Source organism: Pipra filicauda, unplaced genomic scaffold (assembly GCF_003945595.2).
Source record: "Pipra filicauda isolate LSUMZ 115617 unplaced genomic scaffold, ASM394559v2 scaffold206_size1356665_pilon, whole genome shotgun sequence".
In the NCBI taxonomy this organism is placed as follows: domain Eukaryota; kingdom Metazoa; phylum Chordata; class Aves; order Passeriformes; family Pipridae; genus Pipra; species Pipra filicauda.
This window is the reverse complement of record NW_024104317.1, coordinates 1,155,877-1,178,557: the sequence shown is the minus strand read 5'-3', so window position 1 is coordinate 1,178,557 and position 22,681 is coordinate 1,155,877. Positions and strand designations below refer to the sequence as shown.

At 51.3% G+C, this 22,681-nt stretch overlaps 4 protein-coding genes across 5 annotated transcripts; all 4 read left to right on the top strand.

Moving 5' to 3' along the window:
- Positions 1-385: 385 nt before the first annotated feature.
- PLAAT1 (phospholipase A and acyltransferase 1) lies at positions 386-2,254 on the top strand. The gene is made up of 4 exons (XM_039380894.1): positions 386-471; positions 912-1,122; positions 1,322-1,590; positions 1,976-2,254. The coding sequence occupies exons 2-4, from the start codon at positions 1,005-1,007 to the stop codon at positions 2,078-2,080; spliced, it is 492 nt and encodes a 163-aa protein (XP_039236828.1). The 5' UTR covers positions 386-471; positions 912-1,004; the 3' UTR covers positions 2,081-2,254.
- On the top strand, positions 797-12,741 carry LOC120323181 (phospholipase A and acyltransferase 1-like). 2 transcript variants are annotated; one of them, XM_039380892.1, is made up of 4 exons: positions 797-995; positions 11,432-11,558; positions 11,754-12,022; positions 12,410-12,741. In XM_039380892.1, the coding sequence occupies exons 2-4, from the start codon at positions 11,441-11,443 to the stop codon at positions 12,596-12,598; spliced, it is 576 nt and encodes a 191-aa protein (XP_039236826.1). In that variant the 5' UTR covers positions 797-995; positions 11,432-11,440; the 3' UTR covers positions 12,599-12,741. The 2 variants fall into 2 exon arrangements, with proteins under 2 accessions (XP_039236826.1, XP_039236824.1); XM_039380890.1 differs by lacking the exon at positions 797-995 and having other exon boundaries at positions 11,425-11,558.
- Positions 11,276-18,748, top strand: LOC113996789 (phospholipase A and acyltransferase 1-like). The gene is made up of 4 exons (XM_027738052.2): positions 11,276-11,431; positions 17,021-17,147; positions 17,343-17,611; positions 17,999-18,748. Exons 2-4 carry the CDS (start codon positions 17,030-17,032, stop codon positions 18,209-18,211), a joined length of 600 nt encoding a protein of 199 aa, XP_027593853.1. The 5' UTR covers positions 11,276-11,431; positions 17,021-17,029; the 3' UTR covers positions 18,212-18,748.
- Positions 16,182-22,437, top strand: LOC120322437 (phospholipase A and acyltransferase 1-like). Its single transcript, XM_039380893.1, has 4 exons — positions 16,182-16,469; positions 20,845-21,055; positions 21,251-21,519; positions 21,896-22,437. Exons 2-4 carry the CDS (start codon positions 20,938-20,940, stop codon positions 22,013-22,015), a joined length of 507 nt encoding a protein of 168 aa, XP_039236827.1. The 5' UTR covers positions 16,182-16,469; positions 20,845-20,937; the 3' UTR covers positions 22,016-22,437.
- The last annotated feature ends 244 nt before the right edge of the window (positions 22,438-22,681 follow it).

Below are 22,681 nucleotides of genomic sequence, written 5' to 3'. Positions count from 1 at the left end.
CTGATGTCCCGAAAGAAATGCCTGGGCCGCGTCAAAAAATAAAAACGCATCCTAAAAATCTCTTTGCCATAAAACGACTACATTCTGAGCTCCATCGCTGTTGTTTCTCCTGACAGTGAAGAATTGGAACGGCAGCATATCCTTTCCCTTTCGGAAGGTTTCCTGGTGACGGATGCTCACTCACTGCAAGGCCGCGTAGAAGCAGAACCCCTTCGCGGCTGCAGGAGATGGCAAGGCGGCGGTGGCCCGTCTTCGCCGGGGACAGGACCAGATTTTCCACCCAGCGAGCGGATTAGCCAACACCCTCGGGAGTGGAGCCTCGGGAGGGGCGGGGCGGGGCGGGACGGGACGGGGGGGCTCCGGGATAGCCCTGGCAGTGATCCCGGCAGGATCTGCGCAAGCGCCTTCTCCTCGCTATTTATAGCGTGCCAGCGGGTCAGGAGTCTGGTCGCGGCAGCAGCGAGACGGGAGGTGGGTGAGCGGGGCGATGCGAGCAGGTGTCTGCCAGCAGGATGCGGCCACGTCGGGGGCCGGCGGCAGGCGCGGCTCTGGCGAGGGGCCGGAGGTGTCCCGGAGCCTGGGGACGGGCTGGGCACCGCGGGCACCCCCGGGGAGCTGCGTCCGGCCAGCAGAGCGGGCCTGGTCGTGGCACAAGCCGAGCCCCGAAGGGAGCGCGGGCGGGACGGGAGCGCGGCTACCGGGCGGCGGCGGGGGGAGATGGAGCCGGGGACGTTGGCGGGGGAGCCGACCTCATCCCCTGGGTGGGAGGGGCGGCCCTTCCGTGCCTTGTCCTGCGCCAGCGGGCGGGAGCGGCCGCCCCGAGCCGGGTCCGGCGCGGAGGGGCCGCCGCTCCGGCAGCTCATGCCCTCGGTGCCCGGCACTAACGCCCTCCGTGCCTGCCGTCCCGGCAGGTGCCTCTGCACACCCCACACCTCCCCGCTCCGCTGCGCCCTGCGCTGAGCCAGACCAGCTGCATCGCCGTGTCCTGACCGAAGGCTCCTGGGATGGCGTATAGCAAGCAGCACCCCGAGCCTGGCGACCTGATTGAGATCAAGCGACAACTTTACCAGCACTGGGCCCTCTACTTGGGGGATGGATATGTCCTCAACGTAACACCTGTAGGTAAGGCTGGTGCAGCCTGGCAGGGTGTAGAGGGGATGTTAACGTGCTTCAGGAGCCCTGTCTCCCTCTGTGGGCTGCTGGTGGACCCACCCTGTGTGTGGAGATGGATGGCCTTTCCAGGCGCAGCCAGAAAGCCATCTGAGGTCTTGGAGGGGCCATACAGGTTCTGCCTGGCTTATCTCCTTCCTGCCTTTCCCAGATGAAGGGGCCCCATCTCTGTTGGTGAGCACTGCCTCAATATTTACAAGAAAGGCCAAAGTGAAGAAGCAGCTCCTGAAGGAGGTGGTGGGAAATAATGACTGGGAGGTCAACAACAAGTATGACCGCTCCCACACCCCCCTCCCAGTGAAGGAGATCATCAAGCGTGCTGAGAGCTACATTGACACGGAGGTGACCTATGATGTGCTCGGCAAAAACTGTGAGCACTTTGTGACAATGCTCCGCTATGGCGAGAGTGTCTCTGACCAGGTAAGTACCATGAGATAAGCCCCTGTGTGCCTCACACAGCACCTCCTTGCTGCTCCCTGTGAGCCTGTGGACTGTGGACACAGCCCACAGACTGCCTGGGGACAGCCAAGTCCCAGGTGTGGGGTCCAAACCAGCACTGCCTCTGGCCTCACCAGACACCCTGGAGCAGGAGGGTCACTGTGGTCTATCTGCACCCTGACAGTGCCCTATTACTGAATGCCACACCCAAAGGCTAAAACCCGGACTGTAACCTCTTCTGCTTATGGAACAGATGTTTCTCATTCTTTTAACTGCCCTAATTATCCCTGCCTGCTTTTCATTAGCATGCCTGGGGGTAAATATTGCTTATCATGATTCTAGCCTATGTTTTCCTTTCCCTTTACAGGCCAAGATAGCAATTGGTAGCATGCTGGCAGTAGGAGCTGCTGCTGTTGTCTCCACTGTCTTGGTGGGCTTGCTCAGGGGCAGATCCAGAGAGAAGGAGTACTGACAGCTTGTCAGGAAGAGCTCAGAGCAAGGCAGGGAGCCTCTGGCCGTGGAGGGTTTCTGCCCAGCCTCTGCCGAAACTGCCATTGGGCCTACTAACAACAGCCACTCTGAAATAACCAAATCAAAGCCTTAATAAAATCTGAAAAACCACCAAAATAATATTACCGTAAAATCCTCTTCTATGCATTTGAGTGTAGCTTTGTGTGTGAGTGTAGCTTTGTGTGTGAGTGTAGCTTTGTGTGTGAGTGTAGCTTTGTGTGTGAGTGTAGCTTTGTGTGTGAGTGTAGCTTTGTGTGTGAGTGTAGCTTTGTGTGTGAGTGTAGCTTTGTGTGTGAGTGTAGCTTTGTGTGTGAGTGTAGCTTTGTGTGTGAGTGTAGCTTTGTGTGTGAGTGTAGCTTTGTGTGTGAGTGTAGCTTTGTGTGTGAGTGTAGCTTTGTGTGTGAGTGTAGCTTTGTGTGTGAGTGTAGCTTTGTGTGTGAGTGTAGCTTTGTGTGTGAGTGTAGCTTTGTGTGTGAGTGTAGCTTTGTGTGTGAGTTAAATACTTCAGCCTTCCTTCTCCCATCCCTTTAGAAAGAGTAAGTTGAGCATCACCATTCAATGTGACCCCAGCAGCACCAGCCTGTTTGCCATATCTGCTTTTTTTTTTCATTGCTTAGGATGATGTTTTGGTAGTTTGGGAGCATTTGCAAGCAAAGTATCCCTTCCTTCCCTGCCACCTCCACTCCAGTGCTTTGCTGAGGACTGGTGCAGGCTTTCCACCCACATCCTCTTTTTCTCAGCTGACTCCTATGGACTCTTTCTGTGTATAAGGGATTTTAACCTTAACTTTCTGACAACATAAAATAAAAGTATTGCTGAGCATATACTATGTGTCCTCCAGCTGAGGGCCTGTGTAGGTGGAAAACCCCTGGTTCCCAGGCCTACCAAAGGGCAAGCAAGGCATGTAAAGTGTCTTAGAGCTGGTGGCTGCAGTGCCTAAATTGAGCAGCTCCTGGGAGGGTGAGAGTTAGGAAGGAAGGGCAGGTGTTACAGGCTCTGTGATGGTGTTTTGCTCATTTTTTTGCCTGCCTTTCCCTGGCTCCTCTGGCTCCCTTTGGGAGTATCACACCCCCCCCCCCCAGTCTGGGGAAGTCTGACCAAAAAAAAACTCAGCTGGCTCTTTCTCAGTCATCTGTTCCACCAAAATTTTCCTCATCACCCCTGTAAGCCCAGTAATTGTTGGCATTAGACCTGAGCAAGCTTACTAGGTGATTTTTAAGGACCCTTTCAACCACCCCATTCTGTGGTACTACACTTTGAGCCACAGAAGCACTGAAGCTTAGAGAAAGACCACTGGAGATGGCAGGGGCAGCCAGGAGCCTTTGTCCCCCAGATCTGGGACCATTGTCTCTTCAGTGACCACAAGTGGTTTTTAAGCAGTTCATAGTCAGCACATCAGTCTTTCCCCAGCCACCAGAAAGGCAAAGCTGGGATCCCTGCAGTGCTGGGGGTGATGTCTGTGGAGAATGAGCTGTGAGGCACCTATTGCTCGTCTCCCAATGTCCTGAGCCCTGCTATTTCCTTGTCACAAAGCTGATGCGTGAATTATCTGAGAAGAAAACTTCTGAGAAAGTCTGGTTTGCTTCTGTTTACCTGGAGTATCTGGCCTAAGTGTTCCCTGCAGCCCACCTGTAAGAAATAGACTCCTGTGTTGCTTTTGTTTCAGGCAAGTGCCTGGCCTGTAAGGAGAGATGAGAGCAAAACAGCTTCTGTAAGAGGCTTGCTGGTTTCATCTGCTCTTAACATCTTGTCGAGGTTTAACCCCAGCCAACAACTAAGCTCACTCCCCTACCAGCAGGAGTTGAAGTCAAAAAACTTCCAATGCACACAAGCAAAGTAAAACAAGGACTTAATTCACTAGTTTTTTCACTGTCAGTTTTTTAATGTTTGAAATAACAAAGCCAAGACTTCTGGTTGTATTTTGTACTGCTGTCTTATTACCTTTAAATAAAATTCTTATTTTTAATACAGGAAAACATATTCTCATAAGAGTGAAACTGAAACTCCTTTTTTGATTCCTGCAGTTAACAAGGCTGTTAATTTACAAACAGACAAGAGATTAATCCCTACCTGTGCTCCAGGGCACAGCCAGCCTGCCCCTAAATTGGTGGGTTTGTGTAGGGATTTCATGTATCTGAATCTGTTGCACACCAGAGGATGAAAACCTGGGCTATTGAGTGTAAGCTGGGGAAGCCCCAGCACTGTGCAGTCCCACATGTTTTTGCAGGTGGGACTAACCTCATCCCTGCTCTTTGCTGCAAAGTCTTTTGCATTTATTTGAGGCCAGTTGGGATCTGTCTGCAGCATTCTCTGCCATTTTTGGTACCAGCCCACAGGGCCCTTCAGGGATTAATCATTACTGCAATATCCAAGACACAACCCAGCGCAGTCTCTAGCCTGGTCAACTGTAGGACAAAAGGGAAACAGTCCTTTCAAAATCACTGCCAAGCAGCTGACCCATGCTGTGGCTGGCTCTTGCTGTGAGCCGGGCAGTGTGCTCCTCCCAGGCAGCTGCACTACAGCTCCCTCTCTAAAGGCTTAAGGGTTGTGATCTGAATCATCCCCAAGGCTGCATAAAATGGATTTGACTGGCATACACTGAGTCTTAAGGGAAAAAAAAAAAGGCTTGGGGGTTTATGCTATGACAGGAGGAGAGCGTGGCTGCAGGTAGGGCTAGAAAGACTCAACCCCTGTTTGCTCTAGGGAATGGTTGATAAACAGATGCACTCACCTCTGTAAAAAAAGGTACACAAAAGGTGAACAAGAGCACCAGCCACACATAAACTCTCCAGATCACAGGAGTGCAAAGAGACTGTTGGAAAAGACGTGGAGAGCCATTAGATTTAAATCCCTTGCCAAGACGTGCATCTATTCCTAATGATTTGAGATGTCTAACAAGTGGCAAGCACGGAGGAGGCACTTGAAGGTGACATCAGTTCTTTGCCACAGAGATCTGGGAAGTTTTGATGCCAGATTCCCCATGGCATGGATCTGCCTGTCTTACTTAGGCTACTGCTGAAAGTTGCAGGTCAGGTGCCTGGGCAGAACCTGGAGCCCAAGTACTTTTGGGCAGCCACAGCTGATGCACATGTGTGCTTCCCCTCCCTCTGTGCTGGCCCTAGTGCCAGGCCTCCACCCGAATGCATCCTGTGCATGAAGGCCGGAGAGGAGCCGCGGGGCTTGGCCATTCCTGGCCTGGGCAGCACAGCTGGCAGCAGCTGTCTGTCTGCTCCATGCCCTGGATGAGTGCCTGGCAGGGCTGAGGTGGCCCAGACCTGTGTGAGCTCATGGTGCTCCGGGGGGACGTGAGGGGAGGCAACAGCAATCCCTGCCCACTCACTTCTCCAGCCAACAAGCCTCCTCCAACATGCAAATCCACAATCCACCCTATTGTGCTTCTTTTTTTCTTTGAGGAAGAAAAGCTCAGCAAGGAGCAAATGCTTTTTCTTCTCCTGGTTGCTGCTCAGTCTTTAAAGAAGAGGAGGACTGCTTCACTACTCACGTTCTTGTCAGCAGGTTGTAAGAGAAGTTTGAAAGGCTGTGGTGGGCTGGCCCTGGCTGGATGCCAGGTACCCACCAAAGCCTCTCTATCATTCCCCTCTGGAACTAGACAAGGGAGAGAAAATATAACAAAAGGTTCATGAGTTAAGGACAGGGAGAGGTCACTCACCGATTACAGTCATGGACAAAACAGACCTGACTTGTGGAAATTAACTGAATTTATTACCAATCAAAATCAGAGCAGGATAATAAGAAGCAAAACAAATCTTAAAACCACTTTCCCCACACCCTTCCCTCTTTCCTGGGGTCTACCTCCTCCCTCCCAATGGCACAGGGAGATGGCGAATGGGGGTTATGGTCAGCTCGTCACAGATCATTTCTGCTGCTGCTTCCTCCTCAGGGAGAGGAGTCCTTCCCCTGCTCCAGCGTGGGGTCCCTCCCATGGGAGACAGTCCTTCACGAGTTTCTCCAAAGTGAGTCCTTCCCACAGGCTACAGTTCTTCACAACTCAACTGCAGACCTCCATGGGCTGCAGGGGGACAGCCTGTGTCACCATGGTCTTCCCCACGGGCTGCACGGCAATCTCAGCTCTGCAGGGGAATCTCAGCTCTGGCACCTGGAGCACCTCATCCCCTCCTTCTGCGCTGACACTTGTCTGCAGAGTTGTTCCTCTCACATATTCTCATTCCTCTTCTCTTTGAGCTCAATTACATCTGTGCAATAACTTATTTCTCCTTCTTAAACACATTATCACAGAGGAACTACTACCATCCCTGATTGGCTTGGCCTTGGCCAGGGGTGGGTCCATCCCAGAGCTGACTGGCATTGGATCTGTCACACATAGGGGAAGCTCCAAGCAGCTTCTCACAGAAGCCACCCCTATAGCCCCCCTCTGCTATCAAAAGCTGGCCGTGCAACACAAAGGGCTGCCCTTTCCATGACATGGAAAGGAAATGCACATTTTGTTTGTGATTACCTGCATGTTACTGTGCACAGTATCAATATCAGCAAGGAAGAGGAAGAGATAGATTGCAAGCTGGAGGGCCAGGAGGACTGAAAAGACATCTAGGGACAGAAGAGCATTTGTGACCCTGGGAAGGAGGGGAGTTGGTGACCAAAGTCTGCAAGTGTGCTGTTAGCAGCCCCAAATACTAATGCTGTACAACTGCCTCCAAGTCAAATCCCTTCCTTTTCACCCTCCTGCTAATAGAAGAGCTGGGGAATCAAAAGTGCAGGAGCTACTTCCCAGCAGCCTGTTGCAAAGCTCACCATCTACACTGTTTTTTCTTGCACAAGTGATTTGGCACATTCTGATTCCTATATGGCAACAGAAAAACTGTGCAGCATATCATCTTCTGGAAGCACTTATTTTCCAAACCAAGATGTAGTCTCCTTTTTCAGCTCTGCTGCCTCCTTTCTCAAGGAAGAAGGACCTATGCAGAGCTTTTTGAAATGGAGAAGTAGGAGCTCACACAGAACAATTATTTTACATGCCAGAAAGTGCTATGGGGACAGAAAAATCCACAGTATCCCCTTTCCTAGCAGCCTCTCCAGCCAGGGTTATTTTGAGGCAAGAACAGGCATCTGCAGAGTATATGTTGCTTCAGCTCTACTCACTGTTTGTATAGATGAAATTCCAGAAGGGCTTTCCCTTGGAAAAGACACAGGGCCACAGTGATGCAGCTGATAGAAGAGAGTGGTCACAGCTGTAATGTCTTTGTGACTAAGGACCGTGCTCTGGGCACATACTGGTGATACATAATGATAATTTCTCCTTAACTACTGTCTTGGTTTACTGACAATATGTTTTAGGAGGTGGGACCTCTGATCAGGTCAAACCCTCTCCTTATTTATTTCCCTCCCTCTAAATCACTAATTTTTTTGAAACCACGAGGTGTCGCAGTGAAGTAGGAAAATTAATAACAGTTTTACTAAAAACTGAGAACAGAACAGAACAAAACAAAAAACACCCCAAACAAATAGCAGAAAAAACATGACCTAAACCACCCTCTCAGTTCTGTGCTACTGAGACGGCAGCGCCGTCCCGACTGAGGTCACGCGATCGCGATGTATCCGGAGCAGAGCCGTGGCTGCAAGAGCGGGCGACGCATGAAGTTCACAGAGGGGAGCTCTCACGAGTGCAGCTGCTCCCGGCCTGCATTGAGAGAGGGGGGACGTGTCCCTCGCGCTTTCCAAAACTCTATGATGATATGAAAAAATTTTTTAAAAAATTTCTACGTTTAGCTAACCTATAAAAACTACCCTCCTTCACCTGCCTGAGACATTCACTCATTTTTCAAGTTGTTTTTTTTTCCCAACAGAGGGAAGCAGCTGCTCTCCCAAAGCCCCAGTTTTACATCAAGTCCTGCTCCTTTGCCTCCTCACCCAGCTAGAAAGGGCTCAGCCTCCTCTAATTCCCTTTATTCTTTTGGAAGAGTTAAAGTTATGTCATGGGATTTTTTTCCCCCAGTTCTGACGTCCCTACAACCAATCTACCCTCTGACAGGAATTACAGCTTTTCACATCTTTGTTAAACTTGAAGCCCTGTGTGACCTTTCTCCCCACTAAGTGATACCACAAAGGATAAAACTCTGTGGTGAGCACAGCGTATGACAAACAATGGGTATGCAGCACTTACTCAAAACAGCAGAGTGGAACCAACAAACTGAATCAGGACAGATGTTTAACCACAGTTAAGCAACCAAAGCATCTCGACCTTCCCTGCTCAAGACATAAAACACAAACCCAAGCAGCTCCCACAGTGCAAGTTTAGTGCTGCAGGTGGTTTCTGCTTTCAGGTCCTGGGTTTAGGCTCTATAAGAAGAATAGAAAACAGGTCAAATTCCATAGACAAACTTTTTTTTCCTTAAGATGCTGCAGAGCCACTTTACTACCCTTCATCTGCAGTGGCTTGTTTCCTTTGTTTCATTCTACAGCTATGATTTTAATACCCAGCTTAAGCTGCTGTTGCTTTTTCATTACTAATTTGCTCAGCGGTCCTGGGACTCAAGCACATTTCTACACAAACAGCTAATTATCTTCACATACATTTCATTAAACGGCATTATTGCTGGCTCCTACATATCTCTTTTCAGCTTATGAATAAACATTTTTTTAAGTAATGGCAAGAAAGTCTATTCTGTGGTCACTGTTATATTCTGCCCTTTCATGTGACTCTACTCCTGTACCTGTTCCAGAAATACCAGCTACAATAAGCAAAGCCCTCCTAACACCACAAAAAACCTCCCAGCATTGGAGTTTGAGGATCAAAACCAATTCAAACCCCTCTTCTTCTGTATTTTATACAGTTACTGGGGAATGAAGTTTGGTTTATCAGCACCTTTGAGAAAAGTGCACTCCCACCCACAACCCTGCACACCGACCTTCGAGCAGGCAGCAGCATCCCATGACTGCACCCAGCAAACCCACCTGATCAACTCTGGCACGCACTGGATGTTGGGAATATTTGGGAGGTGAAGGCCATGGGGAGGCCATGGATACCTCCTACTCTGACAGTGATATCACTGCATGGACCATTTTCAAAGCCTCGCCTGTAAGGCGAGATGAGAGCAAAACAGCTGTCTCTAAGAGGCTTGCTGATTTTGTCTGCTCTTCACATGCTGTCAGGGTTTAACCCCAGCCAGCAACTAAGCACCAGGCAGCTGCTCACTCTCTCCCGTACCAGCTGGACTGGGGAGAAAACTGGAAGAGTTGAAGTGAAAAAACTTGTGGGTTGAGAAAAACTTGATTTAGCAGGTAAACCAAAAGCCACGCATGCAAGCAAAGTAAAACATGGAATTATTTCATTGTTTTTTTTCAACATCAGTTTTTCAATGTTTGAAGTAGCAAAGCCAAGACCTCTGGTCATGTTTTGTAGTGCCCTTTGTTATTACATTTAAATAAAGTTCTTATTTTTAATACAGGAAAACATATTCTCTTAAAACTGAAACCGAAATCCTTTCTTGATTCCAGGAAACATAATTGAAACTTCTTTCACAGATAAACTAATTAGGAGGTTGTACAGCAATCTCTGAGCTTTAACCTTTCTGTACTCAGAGAATTGCAAGGGAGTGCTGTGTGAGGACAGCACATGCACCTCTCGCATCTCCAATTCATCCTGTAAAGGACAAGAATACTGGAATTACTTCATCTGGTGAACTTTCTTTTAGTTCGTGAAAGCTGTAGCATTTCACTGAATGCAGGGGTTTGCACCTGTACTGTGCTTGTCTGTGCAGTCAACCTTAACGTGATTATTAAGGGTTACCATTCCATGAAGTCTGGTGGATGCCAGGATTTGGTGGAACACTGCCTGAACCACGAGAGACCAGAGAGCCACTCGCTCACTCCCCTACCAGCAGGACTGGGGAGAGAACCAGAAGAGCTGAAGGGAAAAAACTTGTGGGTTGAAACAAACATGGTTCAGGAACTAAATCAAAAGCCATGCACACAAGCAAAGCAAAACAAGGACTTAAGTCACCAGTTTTTTCAGTGTTAGTTTTTTAATATTTGAAATAACAAAACCAAGACTTCAGGTTGTGTTTTGTAAAGCCCCTTGCTATTACATTTAAATAAAATTCTTTCTTTTAACACAGGAAAACATTCTCCTAAAACTGAAACTGAAAGTCCTTTCTTGATTCCTGGAAATGTGATCAAAACTGCTTTCCTGCCTAAACTATTTTGGTGGTTTGACAGCAATCCCTGAGCTTTAGACTTTCTGTATTCAGAACATTGTCTGCAACACCTAGCAAGGGAGTACTGGGTGAGAGCAGCACATGCACCTCTCCCATGTCTAATTCAGCCTGGAAAGGGTAACAATACTGCCATTACTTCAGCTGGTGAATTTTCTTGTACTTCTTGGAAGCTGTAGCATTTCACTAAATGCGGGGGTTTGCTCCTGTACCGTGCTTGTCCGTGCAGTCAGGCTCAGGCTGATTATTATTTGGTTGCCTTTCCATCAAGCCTGGTGGGTGCACAGACAGGATTTGGTTGAACGCTGCCTGAACCACGAGGTGAGTGTGTGAGGAGGAGCAGCAGAATCCATCACTTGCCATAGAGTTGTTTATGCTCAAGATGACCTCAGAGCTGGAAGATCCTAAGAATATTCAGTGTGGGAATATTCAGGACTGGACGGTTCCCAGGCAGAGGCGGCAGTGACGCCAGGAACGACTCTGCCCTTCTGGCATCCGCGGGGCGCGCTCGGCCCGTCTCCATTTAGAGCGGGCCGGCAGCGCGGTGGTGGCAGCAGCGGAACAGAGGCGAGGGTGAACGGGGAGATGTGAAAGGGCAGAGAGCGGAGCTCGGGGGATGCGAGAGGGTGTCTGCCAGCAGGATGCGGCCCCGTCGGGGGCCGGCGGCGGGCGCGGCTCTGGCGAGGGGCCGGAGGTGCCCCGGAGCCTGGGGACGGGCTGGGCACCGCGGGCACCCCCGGGGAGCTGCGTCCCGCCAGCGGAGCGGGCCTGGTCGTGGCACAAGCCGAGCCCCGAAGGGAGCGCGGGCGGGACGGGAGCGCGGCTACCGGGCGGCGGCGGGGGGAGATGGAGCCGGGGAGGGCGGCGGGGGAGCCGACCTCATCCCCTGGGTGGGAGCGGCAGCCCTTCCGTGCCTTGTCCTGCGCCAGCGGGCGGGAGCGGCCGCCCCGAGCCGGGTCCTGCGCGGAGGGGCCGCCGCTCCGGCAGCTCATGCCCTCGGTGCCCGGCACTAACGCCCTCCGTGCCTGCCGTCCCGGCAGGTGCCTCTGCACACCCCACACCTCCCCGCTCCGCTGCGCCCTGCGCTGAGCCAGACCAGCTGCATCGCCGTGTCCTGACCGAAGGCTCCTGGGATGTCACGCCGCAGGCACCAGCCCAAGCCTGGCGACCTGATCAAGGTCAAGCGATCAGTTTACCAACACTGGGCCCTCTACTTGGGGGATGGATATGTCGTCCACCTGACGTCCGCAGGTAAGGCTGGTGCAACCTGGCAGGGTGCAGAGGGGGTGCTGGGGTCCACCAGCAGCCCTGTCTCCCTCTTTAAGCTGGTGGTTGACCAAAACTGTGTATATAGATGGCCTTTCGAAGAGCTGCCACAAACCCATTTGAGGTCTTGGAGGGGCCACATAGGTTCTGCCTGGCTTATCTCCTTCCTGCCTTTCCCAGATGAAGGGATCCGATGCCTGTCAGGCAGTAGTGACCCAATAATGAGGAAAAAGGCCAAGGTGAAGAAGCAGCTCCTGAAGGAGGTGGTGGGAAATAATGCCTGGGAGGTCAACAACAAGTATGACCGCTCCTACACCCCCCTCCCAGTGGAGGAGATCATCAGGCGTGCTGACAGCTACATTGGCATGGAGATGACCTATCGTGTGCTTCGCAAAAACTGTGAGCACTTTGTGACAATGCTCCGCTATGGCAAGAGTGTCTCTGACCAGGTAAGTACCATGAGATAAGCCCCTGTGTGCCTCACACAGCACCTCCTTGCTGCTCCCTCTGAGCCCCTGGACAGGGACACAGCCCGCACACTGTCTGGGGACAGTCAAGTCCCAGGTGTGGGGTCCATACCTCTGCTGCCTCTGGCCTCACTGGAGACCCTGGAGCAGGAGGGTCACTGTGGTCTATCTGCACCCTGACAGTGCCCACTTACTGAATGCCACAGCGTAAGGCTAAAACCCTGGGTGTTATCCCTTCTGCTTATGGGGAAAATGTCCCTCATTCTTTTAATTGCCCTGATTATCCCTGCCTGTTTTTCATTAGCATGCCTGGGGGTAAATATAATTGCTTCTTTTGTTTCCAGCATGTGTTTTCCTTTCCCTTTACAGGCCAGGAATGCAATTGTAGGGATAGGCGTGTTGGCTCAGAGTGCATCCAGCATTGGATTTGTCATTAGTGCAACTCTGGCTGCGGCTGCTGCTCCTCTTGGTGCTGTTGCTGTTGCTGTTGTTGGTGCTGGTGCTAGTGTTCTTGCTGCTACTTTTGCTGCCCTAAAACTGAAGTTTCGGAGATTGTAGGACAAATTTTACAAAGCAAGCTACTGCATGTTCATTATTATATTATTTTATTATTATGCTTTATGTAATTGACTGGCTAGATTATCATAAATATTAAAATATTGTAATAAAGAAAAAATTGTGTAAGCAATGTGTAATAAAAAGTCACTTGCTCCTATTTCTGAGGGGGAAAACCAAAAGGATTTTACAGCCACACATGATGGAGTGTACCCATGGGCCAACCAGGGAAATGCTGGTGACAATGGCACTGGGCAGCCCCTCGTCCCAGCACTCCACAGGCTGAAAGAGAGGAGATTTACAGGTCAGGAGAGCAATTCGAGTTTGGACCCCTCTCGCTAGTAAAGTGGTCACTTTTTTAGCTGCCGGTGGTGTGGCTGTGGCTACTGCTGGTGCTGGTCCTCTTGGTGCTGCTGTTGGTCCTGCTGCTCTGCTTGACAGAGCTCAGAAGGCCGTATTGTCAAAGGCAATCAGGAAAATCAGGAAAAAGAGAAAGAGAAACTGATGGGCCATTTGAAAGACCTCCAAGCTAGGCAGGGAGCCCCTGGCTGGGGGTGGTCATTCCCCAGTATTTGCCACACCTGATACTAAAGACTACAAGCAACTTTGCTGCCCTTCCTGAGATAATTAATAATTACAAGAAAATCTAAACAAACAAACTCATGTTGACCTAAATACCTCTTCTATCTATTTGAGTATAGTCTTGTGTGCAAGTGCAACAATTCAACCTTGCTTCTCTCTTCCATTCCATTAAGAAATAACAAGTCAAGAGTGGAAGGTGATTGCCAGCAACCTTAACCTATTTCCCACATTTGCTTTTATGGGATGATTTTATGCCCGGGATAATTTTTGTGACAATCTGAGAGCACTTGAAAGAAACTTTTCTGTTCTTCCCCCCCAACCTCCACTGTTTTGCTGAGGACTGGTGCAGGCTTTCTATCCAACCTTCCTGTTTTTATCAGCTACCAGCTGGGGGCTGTTTCTGTGAATATCTGATTTTAAACCTAACTTTCTGAAAAAGTAAAATAAAAGTATTGCTGAGGGTTTACTGTGTGTCCTTCAGCTGAGGGCCTGTGTAGGTGGAAAACTACCAGTTCCCAGGCCTGCAAAAGGGCAAGCAAGGCATGTGCAGTGTCTTAGAGCCTGTGCTGCCTGCAGGATCTAAACTGAGCAGCTCCTGGGAGGGTAGAGGTAGGAAGGAAGGGCAGGTCCTCTAGGCTGTATCCCTCAGTGTTTTCAAGGAGTGCTCTGATTTGGACAGGATGGTGTTCTGTTCATTTTTTTTCCTGCCTGGAAAGTGTTCCTTTCCCTGGCTCCTCTGACTCCCTTTGGGAGCAGCAGACCCCCAAATCTGAGGTGGCTTTTAAGCAGTTCATAGTCAGCACATCAATCTTTCCCCAGCCACCAGAAAGGCAAAGCTGGGATCCCTGCAGTGCTGGGGGTGATGTCTGTGGAGAATGAGCTGTGAGGCACCTATTGCTCATCTCCCAATGTCCTGAGCCCTGCTATTTCCTTGTCACAAAGCTGATGTGTGGATTGTCTGAGAAGAAAACTCTTTTGGAAAAGTCTAGTTTATTGCTCTTTACTTGGAGTATCTAGCCTAAGTGTTTGGAAGCCTGTGGCTTGTAAGGAGAGATAAGAGCAAAACAGCTTCTGTAAGAGGCTTGCTGGTTTTATCTGCTCTTCACATCTTGGCGAGGTTTAATCCCAGCCAGCAACTAAGGACCAGAGAGCCACTCGCTCAATCCCCTACCAGTAGGACTGGGGAGAGAACCAGAAGAGCTGAAGGGAAAAAACTTGTGGATTGAAACAAACATGGTTCAGGAACTAAATCAAAAGCCACGCACACAAGCAAAGCAAAACAAGGACTTAAGTCACCAGTTTTTTCAGTGTTAGTTTTTTAATATTTGAAATAACAAAACCAAGACTTCAGGTTGTGTTTTGTAAAGCCCCTTGCTATTACATTTAAATAAAATTCTTTCTTTTAACACAGGAAAACATTCTCCTAAAACTGAAACTGAAAGTCCTTTCTTGATTCCTGGAAATGTGATCAAAACTGCTTTCCTGCCTAAACTATTTCGGTGGTTTGACAGCAATCCCTGAGCTTTAAGCTTTCCGTATTCAGAACATTGTCTGCAACACCTAGCAAGGGAGCACTGGGTGAGAGCAGCACATGCACCTCTCCCATGTCTAATTCAGCCTGGAAAGGGCAAGAATACTGCTATTACTTCAGCTGGTGAATTTTCTTGTACTTCTTGGAAGCTGTAGCATTTCACTAAGTGCAGGGGTTTGCTCCAGTACCGTGCTTGTCTGTGCAGTCAGGCTCAGGCTGATTATTATTTGGTTGCCTTTCCATCAAGCCTGGTGGGTGCACTGACAGGATTTGGCTGAACACTGCCTGAACCACGAGGTGAGTGTGTGAGGAGGAGCACCAGAATCCATCACTTGCCATAGAGTTGGTTTTGCTCAAGATGACCTCAGAGCTGGAAGATCCTAAGAATATTTAGTGTGGGAATATTCACGCATTGTGCTTACTTTGGGCTGTTTTCTGTCTGCCTTGAGAAGTGGAGTTTCTGCAGGAGATGACAATGTTGCAAAAAAAGATTTAAAACCCGTCCTTCAGAGGCCTGGGCTTTCAGGTGTTGGGGGAAGAGGGATAAGAAGCTCAGAGACTGTAAGACAACTTTTACAAAGCAAGCTAGTGCATTATAAAATTATATTATGATAACATGCTTATTATTATAGTATTATATTATTATGGTTATGTAATTGACTGGGTAGATTATCATAAATATTAAAACAATGTAATACATAAAAAACTGTGTAAGGAATGTGTAAGAAAAAGGCTCTTGCCCCTATTTCCGAGGGGGAAATCCAAAAAGATAATCATATGTGTGTTTGTGTATGTTAGGATTTTAAAAGCCTCTAGACAGGATATTACAGCCACACATGACGGACTGTGCCCATGGGCCAACTTGGGAATGCTGATGACAATGGCACTGGGCAGCCTCTCGTCCCAGCACTCCACAGACTGAAAGAGAGGAGATTAACAAGAGCAGGAGAGGAGCTCCTACTTACCCACAGTCATTGGTGCCACCACCACACCTGCCCACGCAGTAACTGATGGAGGGAGAATCAGGAAAACACAAGCCTTGCATGTAGCTGATCCCGTGGTGGAGCACAGCTGGCTTAGCACTTGACGGTACCTCGGAGCAGGGACTTCTGTTAGCCCTGGAGAAGGCAGTGGCTCTTTCCAGAGGACAATGTACGTGGAGAGGGATTGGGGCAGAGTACACAGAGCAAAATTAGGATGAAGTTTTGAAAGAGGCTGTAATGGGAGAGGAAATGCTTCCACTTTATTGCAAACAGTGTTTTCCCCTCGGTACCGGGGGCCACAGAGAGGGAGCCAGGTGTGAACACTGGCAGCACCTCCTGTGGCTGCAGCTTGGCATGTCATGGCATTTTCTCTTCCACGGTGTATGTGGACGGAAAGACACAGAAATTGGTGAAACAACACAGCAGCTCCTAAGCCAAGCTTTAATCAGGAGCCAGAGGTTCTTGTTCTGCAGTCAATGCTGCTGCCCTTCACTGAAAGGGAGGACCACTCAAAGGTAGAGGCTCCCTGCAGGGTGGCGGTGCACGCCATCCTCGGCGGCAGGACCACAGTTCCCACCCAACAGGTGGTTTTTGGCAACCCCCCGGGGAGCGGAGCCCCGAAATGAGGGGCGGGACAGGACGGGACGGTTCCCAGGCAGAGGCGGCAGTGACGCCAGGAAGGACCCTGCCCTTCTGGCTTCCGCGGGGCGTGCGCGGCCCGTCTCCCTTTAGAGCGGGCCGGCAGCGCGGAGGCGGCAGCAGCGGAACAGGGGCGAGGGTGAGCGGGGCGATGCTAAAAGGCAGGGAGCGGAGCTCGGGGGATGCGAGCGGGCGTCTGCCAGCGGGATGCGGCCCCGTCACGGGCCGGCGGCGGGCGCGGCTCTGGCGAGGGGCCGGAGGTGCCCCGGAGCCTGGGGACGGGCTGGGCACCGCGGGCACCCCCGGGGAGCTGCGTCCGGCCAGCGGAGCGGGCCCGGCCGCGACACAAGCCGAACTCCGAAGGGAGCGCGGGCGGGACGGGAGCACGGCGACCGGGCGGCGGCGGGGGGAGATGGAGCCGGGGACGTTGGCGGGGGAGCCGACCTCATCCCCTGGGTGGGAGCGGCAGCCCTTCCGTGCCTTGCCCTGCGCCAGCGGGCGGGAGCGGCCGCCCCGAGCCGGGTCTGGCGCGGAGGGGCCGCCGCTCCGGCAGCTCATGCCCTCGGTGCCCGGCACTAACGCCCTCCGTGCCTGCCGTCCCGGCAGGTGCCTCTGCACACCCCACACCTCCCCACTCCGCTGCGCCCTGCGCTGAGCCAGACCAGCTGCATCGCCGTGTCCTGACCGAAGGCTCCTGGGATGGCGTATAGCAAGCAGCACCCCGAGCCTGGCGACCTGATCGAGATCAAGCGATTAGTTTACCAGCACTGGGCCCTCTACTTGGGAGATGGATATGTCGTCCACCTGACATCTGCAGGTAAGACTGGTGCAACCTGGCAGGGTGCAGAGGGGGTGTTGGGGTCAACCAGGAGCCCTGTCTCCCTCTGTGGGCTGCTGGTTGACCAAAACTGTGTATATAGATGGCCTTTTGAAGAGCTGCCACAAACCCATTTGAGGTCTTGGAGGGGCCACATAGGTTCTGCCTGGCTTATCTCCTTTCTGCCTTTCCCAGATGAAGGGATCCGATGCCTGTCAGGCAGTAGTGACCCAATAATGAGGAAAAAGGCCAAGGTGAAGAAGCAGCTCCTGAAGGAGGTGGTGGGAAATAATGCCTGGGAGGTCAACAACAAGTATGACCGCTCCTACACCCCCCTCCCAGTGAAGGAGATCATCAAGCGTGCTGAGAGCTACATTGGCATGGAGATGACCTATAATGTGCTCTGGGAAAACTGTGAGCACTTTGTGACAATGCTCCGCTATGGCAAGAGTGTCTCTGACCAGGTAAGTACCATGAGATAAGCCCCTGTGTGCCTCACACAGCACCTCCTTGCTGCTCCCTGTGAGCCCCTGGACAGGGACACAGACCACAGACTGTCTGGGGACAATCAAGTCCCAGGTGTGGGGTCCAAACCAGCACTGCCTCTGGCCTCACCAGACACCCTGGAGCAGGAGGGTCAGTGTGGTCTGTCTGCTCCCTGGCAGTGCCCTCTTACTGAATGCCACAGCCTAAGGGTAAAAACCTGGGTGTTAGCCCTTCTATTTATGGGGTAGATATCTGTCATTCATTTAATTGCCCTGATTATACCTACCTGCTCTTTATTATCATGCTTGAGGGTAAATATAATTGCTTCTTTTGTTTCCAGCATGTGTTTTCCTTTCCCTTTACAGGTCAGGGGAATTCAAGAGATGATGGATTTCAATCGTGAAGTGTTCACTTATGTACTTGTGGGTGGTACAGTTCTGGTTTTGACTACTTTTGGTGTTAGTCCTGTTGCTGCTATTCTTGCTACTAATATTAGTGCTACTGCTGGTACTGGTTTCCTTAAGCTGTTTTTAAGCTCTTCTTCTAGACAATCGTGGAATGAGAAAAAGAGCAACTGATGGGCCATTTGTAAGATCTCCAAGCAAGGCAGGGAGCCCCTGGCTGGGGGTGGTCATTCCCCAGTATTTGCCACACCTGATACCAAAGGCTACAAGCAACTTTGCTACCCTTCCTGCAATAGTTAATAATTACAAGAAAATCTAAACAAACAAACTCATGTTGACCTAAATTGCTCTTCTATCTTCTTAGTATAATCTTGTGTGCAAGTGCAACAATTCAGCCTTGCTTCTCTCTTCCATCCCATTAAGAAATAACAAGTCAAGAGTGGAAGATAATTGCCAGCAGCACTAGCCTGGTTGCCACATTTGCTTTTATTTCATTGCCTGCGATGATTTTTGTGGCAGTCTGGGAGCACTTGAAAGCAAATTATCCCTTCCTTCCCTCCATCTTGCCTCCAGTGTTTTGCTGAGGACTGGTGCAGGCTTTCTATCCAACCTTCCTGTTTTTATCAGCTGAATCCTGTGGTCTGTTTCTGTGAATATCTGATTTTAACCTTACCTTTCTGAAAAAGTTAAATAAAAGTATTGCTGAGGTTTTACTGTGTCCTTCAGCTGAGGGCCTGTTTGGGTGGAAAACTACCAGTTCCCAGGCCTGCAAAAAGGCAGACAAGGCATGTGCAGCATCTTGGAGCCTGTGCTGCCTGCAGGATCTAAACTGAGCAGTCCCTGGGAGGATGGGAGGTAGGAAGGAAGGGCAGGTCCTATAGGCTGTTCCCCCAGTGTTTTCAAGCAGTTCTCTGATTTGGACAGGATGGTGTTCTGTTCATTTTTTCCCTGCCTGGAAAGTACCTCTTTCCCTGGCTCCTCTAACTCCCTTTGGGAGCAGCAGACCCCCAAATCTGGGTAAGTCTGACAAAAAAACCTAGCTGGATCCTTCTCAGACAACTGTTTGTTCCACTGTGCCATCACACTTTCCCTCTTCACCTCTATAAGCCCACTGATTGTTGGCATTAGGCCTGAGCAAGTTTACTAGATGATTTTTAAGGTCCCTTTCAACCAACCCATTCTATGATTCTAATCTTTGGGCTGCCAAAACGCTGGAGCTTAGAGAAAGATCCCTGGAGATGACAAGGGCAGCCAGGAGCCTTTGTCTCCCAGATCTGGGACCATTGTCTCTTTGGTGACCACAAGTGGATTTTAAGCAGTTCGTAGTCAGCATATTAGTCATTCCCCAAACCAAAAGGATAATCCTGTGTGATTGTGTATGTTAGGATTTTAAAAGCCTCTAGACAGGATTTTACAGCCACACCTGATGGAGTGTACCCATGGGCCAACTTGGGAATGCTGGTGACAATGGCATTGGGGAGCCCCTCATCACAGCACTCCACAGGCTGAAAGAGAGGAGATTAACAAGAGCAGGAGAGGAGCTCCTACGTACCCACAGTCATTGGTGCCACCACCACACCTGCCCACGCAGTAACTGATGGAGGGAGAATCAGGAAAACACAAGCCTTGCATGTAGCTGATCCCGTGGTGGAGCACAGCCGGCTTAGCACTCGAGGGTACCTCAGAGCAGGGACTTGTGTTGGCCCTGGAGAAGGCAGTGGCTCTTTCCAGAAGACAAGGTACATGGAGAGGGATTGGGGCAGAGTACACAGAGCAAAATTAGGATGAAGTTTTGAAAGAGGCTGTAATGGGAGAGGAAATGCTTCCACTTTATTGCAAACAGTGTTTTCCCCTTGGTACCGGGGGCCACAGAGAGGGAGCCAGGTGTGAACACTGGCAGCACCTCCTGTGGCTGCAGCTTGGATTTCCTGGCATTTTCTCTTCCACGGTGTATGTGGACAGAAAGACACGGAAATTGGTGAAACAGTACAGCAGCTCCCAAGCCAGGCTTTAATCAGGAGCCAGAGGTTCTTGTTCTGCAGTCAGTGCTGTTGCCCTTCACTAGAAGGGAGGACCACTCGAAAGTATAGGCTCCCTGCAGGGTGGCGGTGCACGCCATCCTCGGCGGCAGGACCACAGTTCCCACCCAACAGGTGGTTTTGGCAACCCCCTGGGGAGCGGAGCCCCGAAATGAGGGGCGGGACAGGACGGGACGGTTCCCAGGCAGAGGCGGCAGTGACGCCAGGAAGGACCCTGCCCTTCTGGCTTCCGCGGGTCGTGCGCGGCCCGTCTCCCTTTCGAGCAGGCCGGCAGCGCGGAGGCGGCAGCAGCGGAACAGGGGCGAGGGTGAGCGGGGCGATGCTAAAAGGCAGGGAGCGGAGCTCGGGGGATGCGAGCGGGCGTCTGCCAGCAGGATGCGGCCCCGTCGGGGGCCGGCGCCGGGCGCGGCTCTGGCGAGGGGCTGGAGGTGTCCCGGAGTCTGGGGACGGGCTGGGCACCGCGGGCACCCCCGGGGAGCTGCGTCCCGCCAGCGGAGCGGGCCCGGCAGCGGCACAAGCCGAACTCCGAAGGGAGCGCGGGCGGGACGGGAGCGCAGGGACCGGACGGCGGCGGGGGGAGCCGGGGAGGGCGGCGGGGGAGTCGACCTCATCCTCTGGGTGGGAGGGGCGGCCGCTCCCGCCCGCTGGCGCAGGGCAAGGCACGGAAGGGCCGCCCCGAGCCGGGTCCGGCGCGGAGGGGCCGCCGCTCCGGCAGCTCATGCCCTCGGTGCCCGGCACTAACGCCCTCCGTGCCTGCCGTCCCGGCAGGTGCCTCTGCACACCCCACACCTCCCCGCTCCGCTGCGCCCTGCGCTGAGCCAGACCAGCTGCATCGCCGTGTCCTGACCGAAGGCTCCTGGGATGTCACGCCGCAGGCACCAGCCCAAGCCTGGCGACCTGATCAAGGTCAAGCGATCAGTTTACCAACACTGGGCCCTCTACTTGGGGGATGGATATGTCGTCCACCTGACGTCCGCAGGTAAGGCTGGTGCAACCTGGCAGGGTGCAGAGGGGGTGCTGGGGTCCACCAGCAGCCCTGTCTCCCTCTTTAAGCTGGTGGTTGACCAAAACTGTGTATATAGATGGCCTTTCGAAGAGCTGCCACAAACCCATTTGAGGTCTTGGAGGGGCCACATAGGTTCTGCCTGGCTTATCTCCTTCCTGCCTTTCCCAGATGAAGGGATCCGATGCCTGTCAGGCAGTAGTGACACAACATTGAGCAAAAAGGCCAAGGTGAAGAAGCAGCTCCTGAAGGAGGTGGTGGGAACTGATGCCTGGGAGGTCAACAACAAGTATGACCGCTCCCGCACCCCCCTCCCAGTGGAGGAGATCATCAAGCGTGCTGAGAGCTGCATTGGCATGGAGGTGACCTATAATGTGTTCTGCGAAAACTGTGAACACTTTGTGACAATGCTCCGCTATGGCAAGAGTGTCTCTGACCAGGTAAGTACCATGAGATAAGCCCCTCTGTGCCTCACAGAGCACTTCCTTGCTGCTCCCTGTGAGCCCCTGGACAGGGACACAGCCCGCACACTGTCTGGGGACAGTCAAGTCCCAGGTGTGGGGTCCATACCTCTGCTGCCTCTGGCCTCACTGGAGACCCTGGAGCAGGAGGGTCACTGTGGTCTGTCTGTACCCTGACAGTGCCCTCTTACTGAATGCCACAGCCTAAGGGCAAAAAACCCTTCCGTTTGTGGGGTAGATGTCCCTCATTCTTTTAATTGCCCCGATTATCCCTGCCTGCTTTTCATTAGCATGCCTGGGGGTAAATATATTTGCTTCTTTTGTTTCCAGCCTGTGTTTTCCTTTCCCTTTACAGGCCAAGATAGGAGTTGGTAGCATGCTGGCACTAGGAACTGGTATTCTTGTCTGCGCTGGTATTGCTGTCGGCTGCGCTGCCTTTGGCTCGCCCAGGGGCAAATCCAGAGAGAAGGAGTAGTGGCCATGGAGGGTCACTGCCCAGCCTTTGCCAAAACTGCCATTGGGCCTACTAACAACAGCTACTCTTGCTGAAATAACCAAAGCAAAGCAGTAATAAAATGTAAAAAACCCAAAATAATATTGCCATAAAATCCATTGTGCTTGCTTTGAGCTGTTTTCTGTTTGCTTTGAGAAGTGGAGTTTCTGCAGGAGATGACAATGTTGCAAAAAAGACTTAAAACCCGTCCTTCAGAGGCCTGGGCTTCCTGGTGTGGGGGTAAGAGGGATAAGAGGCTCAGAGATTGTAAGAGAACTTTTACAAAGCAAGCTGCTGCATGTTTATTTTTATAGTATTATATTATTATGCTTTATGTAATTGACTGGCTAGTTTATCATAAATATTAAAATAATAATATAATAGATAAAAAATTGTGTAATGAATGTGTAAGAAAAAGTCTCTTGCCCCTTTTTCTGAGGAGGAAATCCAAAAGGATAATCCTGTGTGACTGTGTATGTTAGGATTTTGAAAGCCTCTAGACAGGATTTTACAGCCACATGTGATGGAGTGTACCCATGGGCCAACCTGGGAAATGCTGGCGACAATAGCACTGGGCAGCCCCTCGTCCCAGCACTCCACAGGCTGAAAGAGAGGAGATTAACAAGAGCAGGAGAGGAGCCACCACCA